General features: G+C 33.5%; 1 protein-coding gene across 7 annotated transcripts; it reads left to right on the top strand.

Moving 5' to 3' along the window:
- The first annotated feature begins 338 nt into the window (after nt 1–338).
- Nucleotides 339–4,901, top strand: LOC141693723 (mitochondrial Rho GTPase 1-like). 7 transcript variants are annotated; one of them, XR_012563226.1, is made up of 6 exons: nt 339–636; nt 2,711–2,887; nt 3,001–3,228; nt 3,303–3,426; nt 3,856–3,984; nt 4,631–4,901. XR_012563226.1 is itself a non-coding variant. In XM_074498884.1 (4 exons), exons 1-4 carry the CDS (start codon nt 712–714, stop codon nt 3,939–3,941), a joined length of 426 nt encoding a protein of 141 aa, XP_074354985.1. In that variant the 5' UTR covers nt 461–711; the 3' UTR covers nt 3,942–3,984. The 7 variants fall into 7 exon arrangements, 1 of the variants encoding a protein (XP_074354985.1); XR_012563227.1 differs by having other exon boundaries at nt 3,001–3,217; nt 4,631–4,900; XR_012563225.1 differs by having other exon boundaries at nt 3,001–3,426; nt 4,631–4,900.
- Nucleotides 4,902–6,726: the final 1,825 nt, after the last annotated feature.

Below are 6,726 nucleotides of genomic sequence, written 5' to 3'. Positions count from 1 at the left end.
GATGTGTTTGGAATTTTAATAACTCTTTTTAAATAAAATTAGTATTTAAACATGTTAAACTAAATTTGAACATAAATAATCCAAAAAAATGAGTTCAAATTATTATGTCTAAATGTGTTTTACATAAAATATATTTTCTATCAATTTTACCTTAAGCTTAATGAATACTTATATTAAATTATTAAGAAAAAAATTATACATTATACATAATTGTATAAATATTATTTTTGGTGCTATAAACTGTATAAATATAATAAAATTTATATTCAATTTTATTTAAATGCATACATATCTTATATAATATTTAAAGGTTATTATAATGATTTATATCAGATGTATTATTAATCGGCTCATTGGCCTGTTACACACCATGACACCACCACAACTGCTCTTACACACGCTGCTCTTCATACCCTCTTGCACTTCCTCTGCTCTTATACTTTATCACTCAATTGAGTAATAATTTCTGCCCCAATTCACTCGTGCCATATCTGTACTCTGTCGATTCACTATCGATTCGCTCTGCCAACTCTGCTACCAAATCGATTTCTCCCCTTGCTGCCCACTCAATTCTCCGGTGTGACTTTCTGGATTTGGAGAGATACTATTTCTTTAGTTTTGATTGGGATTCTCAAGGTTCGATTGGACTTCTCTGTGTTCGATTTTTCATATCTAGATGATTGCTTCTTTCGGTTCTCTCTAGTGCTATTTATGGTTCTTTGTATTAACGGAAAGATGGGGCTTTTACTGGTATCTATGCTTGTGTTCTTTCTTTCCTATGTATGTTTGTTTGTTGAGTATTTTTTTGAAATATTTTACTTTGATTGATTCAATTTTCTCAATTTTTTAAAAGTTAAAGATAATTAAAAAAAGATGTACAGGAGTGTATTAATTATAAAGAATATAAAGAACTTACGGGATCATTTTGAAAATGGGGAGGGTTGGAGTTGAGATTGATGCCAAGATTTAGGTTAATCATAAAAGAGTCCACTTGTTGAGAGTAGGTAGAGTATTTTAAGATTTCAGTAATTTTGAGGGCCTTGGGTAGTGGAAAGTTTCATCCTGCATTACATTCTCAACTCAATATTTAGATGTCATAAAGGTTAAATCATGTAATAGCTAATACTATTACATGTCAGTTAGGATAAATATTAATAGCTCATACTATTTTTACGAATTGATATTGTTGAAACAGAATGACTTTCATGTGATGCAGAGCTTAAGTACTGCTGCTCCTTCCAAACCTCACCTGTTTTAGTTGTACTAAGCCTAAAAATCTTGCTCCAGATAGCCTTCTAATCTGCATGTTCCAACTAACAGCTTTAATGAAGGGGAAATCTAGAGTTACTATTTTTCGCTTTATATAAATAAATAAAATCGTTTAATATCTATAATTTTATTTAGATCTGCGTTATTGTTATACATAATAGAAAATTATAATCATTCCCTATAATTGTATTAGGAATCCTTTCTAATTATATTTTCTATGATTGCACTACGATTTTTTTGTACTTAAATTTTCGAGGTATTAGTTTTTTTGTTTTATTTAAATTAATAAAATTATTTATAATTGTATTAGGAAGTCTTATTATGAGTGTATAAAGTAATTAAATCTGATTTATAATATAGTTAGTATACATAATTTATAATCCAATGGATGATATGCAAACTTTATAATCAACGGATATAATGTGTTTGGTAGTACACTAACAAAAAATCTGGATAAGATCTCTCTTACGTTTAGATATATAAAATGTTTTCACATCAGGGTATATATGTTGCATTGTTGGACACTATTCTGGAATTTTAGTTATACTTTCAGGATTGTAGGGAAAATGTTTACTACTAATAGAATTTACTAATTCAGTATACTCGATATAGTTCATAATTACCTTAATACTCTGGTACTGATGCTCTCTCTTTTCTGCATATTATGTCTTCCATATCGACACTTATTATACTAATAATATGATAAGGTGAAATTTGAAATTTAAGCTATAGACAGGTAAATGATTAAGCTATAGACAGGTAAATGATATGTAGATATTTTCCATAAGTAGAAATGATTTATCTTTTCTGCAAGTGGAAATCATGTCTTCATAAGGTTCTCTATCACTTTCTATTCATGTGCTGTCGACCTTTTTGAAAGAAATTATTCTGTGTGGGGAAATGATAATGTCAGTGCTTTATTCGCTTAAATTTAATTCTTTAACCAATATGACGTAGGGGGCAGTACCCCTTTCTGGTTCAAATAGTTGTCCTTGTCCATGTCTTTATGGGTGATTTAGTATAATTATTATTTTCTATGCAATCACTTCTGTGAGATCTCCACAACAAGTTATTGGAGCTCTGAATGCTGAGGGGCCTGACTCAGATATTATTCTTTCCGAAGTTGACCTTCCCATGGCTAAAGGCCTTAAATTGCTATTCCAGTAATCAGTAAGCCTATTTTTACTAAAATATGGGCACTTAATTAAAATAAACCATTTGCATATAGAGAGTGTTTCTTTTCATTTAAGCAGATAACTGTAAATCGAAGATTAGAAACATGTATCTTGTCTTGCACAACTATACATAATATATGATGTAAGGAACTTTACTTCCTGCCATTTTGGGAAGTGACCCTGGCTATCTTCCTTCTATTAAAAATTGTTATACAGAGTTTGCATAAAACGCAGGATGTAATGTTAGGTTACTTGCATGTTTATAGGTTCTTGAAGTATTTTATTATGCTCAAAGAGCAGTACTTTATCCAACAGCGCCGTTGTTTGATCAAGAAACACAGACCATGAAACCCCGATGTGTAAGAGCCTTAAAAAGAATATTCATTCTCTGCGACGATGATGAAGATGATGCCTTAAATGATGCAGAGCTGTATGAATTTCAGGTTGATTTAGATTATTCTCAGCACGATAAAAACAAATCATTAGTATTTTTTATCACTAGCTATAGAATTGTAGTAATGTCTGTATTGACCAAATTATAATGTATATTGTACAGGTTAAGTGCTTCAATGCCCCCTTATAGCCTGCTAAAATATTTGGTGTCAAGAAATTCATCGAAGAGAAAATACCTGAGGGTGTCAATGAACTTGGACTTACACTGACAAGTTTTCTTTTTATCCATGCCCTTTTTACAGAAAAGGGGCGTCTTGAGACAATCTGGACCGTCTTAAGGAAGTTTGGTTATAATGAGAAGACAAGATACTTGATTAAAAGTGCAGTTCATGTATTATTTTTGGCGTGTTAGTGAGCTTTCAACATACTTTTAGTACCTTGTCTTCTCATGAGTAATTGTTCCAGGAGTTGAATGGCGGGATACGGCTGACCTTTCTGACTTGGTTAGTTCTGGAAGAGATAGAAAACCAGAAGAAGTGGCATTTACTTAAGAATGTGAAATCAAGAGTTCAATTTTCCGAGCAGAAAGGTTGGTTTAGTTTATGTAATATTATGTCTATTAGCAGAAGGATAAACCTATAGTGTTATAAGCCCCATCTTTCAGTAACATACAATATTAGTATATCTTGTCATGACTAGTTGACCTCTTTTTGCTTGGAGTCCTACTTAATTAAATTATAAAATCTGAAAAGTAGAAACTATTAATCATTAACTTCATTTAGACCGGGTAAGAACTGTATCCTGATACAGTATAGGTTGTGGTTCAGTACTTCAGTCTTCCAGATACATATTGGTTTTTCTATATATTTACTGTAGAACGATATCCAGCATTTTAAAATTTGAGAAGACCTAACTAAATATATTCACTGTTGATGTTTCAAAAATGAGTATATTCTAACTAGTAAGAGTTCTGGTAGCTATTTATCTATATAAATGGTTTCCTTTTCAATTGGTACAGGTATTTCTACTTGGCTAAATCTTACAGTTGGCTGGAAAGAGAGCCGAGGCGTATTCTTTGTATCATCGTGCTTGCTCTCTTGCTGATACTTCCCTCAAGAGGCTTCAAAGTTCAACGACTGCTGATCAGGTTCATACTCCCAAAGAACTCAGTTTTATGTTGTCATGTGTTCATGCATTGCATGTGCTTCCAAGATCATAGAATAAGCTGTTTTGATTTAATCTAAAAATGAGGCGCATAGTTCTCAGTTTTCTGTCTTGAACATTTAAATGATCATTTATGTCAAGGGATATCAGGCACTTGTTACGCCTTTTCTAGGAAATTTGCATGCGTCTTTATAACATTTCTTTGCAAAGTATATAAAAACTTGGAAAAAGTTGATCTAGTTGTTTGAGAGGGGAAATAAGTGCCACTAACTAATTTTGTTTTCCGAGAATGTAAGGATGTGACCTTATGTTTCTTTATAGAGATATTGTTTCCGGGTTTTACTCACAAGTATCAATAGATGATCTCTTTATATTGTCTTTTTTCTTCCTTTTATGCATGAAGTAGAAAATATGGTTAAAGCTTGTACAAAAGTAAATGGTCTATGGAAGCCAAAAAAAAGAATAGCATATGCTCCGGTGGATCTAGAAAAACACAAGTAAAGTATATGTGTGGAGAAGTATAAAACTATTTTTTACCTTGTTATTTCGAACATTTAATTAAAAAATATAATCTTCGTGTTGGTTATATTTTGCATGATTTTGAATTTATTATTTTTTGAACATTTCAGAGAAAAATGAGAAGGGATGGTCAAGCATTTAAAAGCACCTCATGTTTGTGTCAAAAAACAAGATGTAGTTTTGCGATCTCGATTTGCAGAATGAAAAGGGGGACTCGAAGATTTTGAAGTACTTGTTAGGAAAACACAAAATGTGTTATTTTATCTGTAAGGGACCTAAAATAGAAAGAGTCGGATGGTATTTGTAATTCAATATATATAATTCTTCCAAGATTGGTATAATTAATTTTTCTAAATTTATTGTAATATAATTTTTAAGTTGTAGAATTTAATTTTCTGTTCTCCTATATTTTTGGGATGTTAATATTAATTGTATAATAAAATAGGTTTATAAAAAATATATAAAATATCAATGGAAAACAGGAAAAAATTAATTTTTTCGTGACAAAAAGCATCGGCATTCTAGCTAACCGACCATACTGATAAGAGGCAAGTGTGTCGGCATTTCTACCAACTGATGCATTTGGTGAAAAGCAATAGCGTCGGTTAAATAGCACGACGTATATTATGAAAATCTGATGTATCGACATTTTAATCAACCGACGCAACAGGTGAGAACCGACGCTTGCGTCGGCATTTGAGATGACTGACGAAATTAATTAAACCATGAGCGTCGGCATTTTGTCCAACCGACGCTTAACAAGGCAACAAATAGCGTCGGTTATATATATAACACCGACGCTATAAGTCAATCTACAGCGTCGGTTTATGACCCTATAACGTGTGTCGCTTAACCGACGCAATTAATGTTTGTGTGTCGCTCATTTAACCGACGTTGTAGGTCCATACCTATAGCGTCTCCCACACTTACTTCGCCACTTAACCGACGCCTTAGTGCTATTTTGACCGACGCTAAAAGTCCAGTCTGTACTACAGTCCTATTCCTCCTTTCCACAACACCGTTTTGTTGAGGCGTGTAGGGGGCTGTGTAATGCCTTGTTATTCCAGCTTATTCGCAATATGCTACAAACTCTTTGGACGAGAATTCACCCCCCTATCTGTTCTTAGGACTTTAATTTTCTTGTCACAACCATCTTCCACCTGAGATCGAAATTTTTTGAATGCACCAAGTGCCTCATGTTTGTTTCTGAGCATGTATACCCACATAGCCCTGCTATAATCATCCACCAACAAGAAAAAATATTTATTTCCAGCAGCTGTTTCAGGTTGAATGGGACCACAGTGATCTCCATGTACAAGTTGTAGAACCTTTGTTGCACTGTAGGTAGCTTGCCCTGGAAAAGGTTTTCTAGTTTGTTTTGACATTAAACATCCATCACATACACTATCAGGTAGAGTAATTTTTGGTAACCCGTTCACCATTCTTTCTTTATGCATCAAGACAAGTGATTGAAAGTTTACATGTCCCATACGGGTATGCCATAATTTACGACACATCACTTAATTTAGACATCAAACACATGGATTTTCCTGTTTCAACAAGCAACTTATACAACCTGTTTTGAGACCTCTGAACCTTAATAAGCAGCCTTTCTTGATTGTCATATATCCACAGAAAATTTCCTTTTATTATAACTCTATTACCCTCCTCTGACAATTGGCCAATGCTAATTATATTACTGCAAAGAGAAGGAATATAATATACCTCATTTAGCAGCTTATCTTCTCCGTTCTTGCATTTGAGAATAACCGAGCCCTTTCCCTCGATCTTTACTGTAGAGCCATCTCCAAAATGAACTTGTCCTGTAATCTGTTTGTTTAATTCCTTAAACTTCAATTTATCCCCCGTCATATGATTACTCGCTCCATTGTCCAAGTACCATACGTTCGAGTTTCCACAGTTTCTCTTTGGTTCTTTGTTCAACTTCGGTGCTATAGCCTTCTCATTTAAAAGCATCATTCTGTTATTTTCTTCGACATGATTTGCCAGCAATAGAGCTGGTTCCTCATCTTCTATCTGCGGCATATTCGCCTCATGTCTCACATCCTTCGTTCGTTTTGGTCGTCTGCATTCAGCTGCATAGTGACTATAGCTTAGACAGTTAAAGCACCTTTGGTTTTGTCACGACCTCCTCGTCCCTTCCAGGTAGATGATGAATCACCTCCATTTCGTTCTGTTCTTTTCA

Source organism: Apium graveolens, chromosome 10 (genome assembly GCF_009905375.1).
Source record: "Apium graveolens cultivar Ventura chromosome 10, ASM990537v1, whole genome shotgun sequence".
Lineage (NCBI taxonomy): Eukaryota > Viridiplantae > Streptophyta > Magnoliopsida > Apiales > Apiaceae > Apium > Apium graveolens.
Note: the sequence above shows the minus strand (reverse complement) of the source record. Positions and strands in the feature narration are given on the sequence as shown.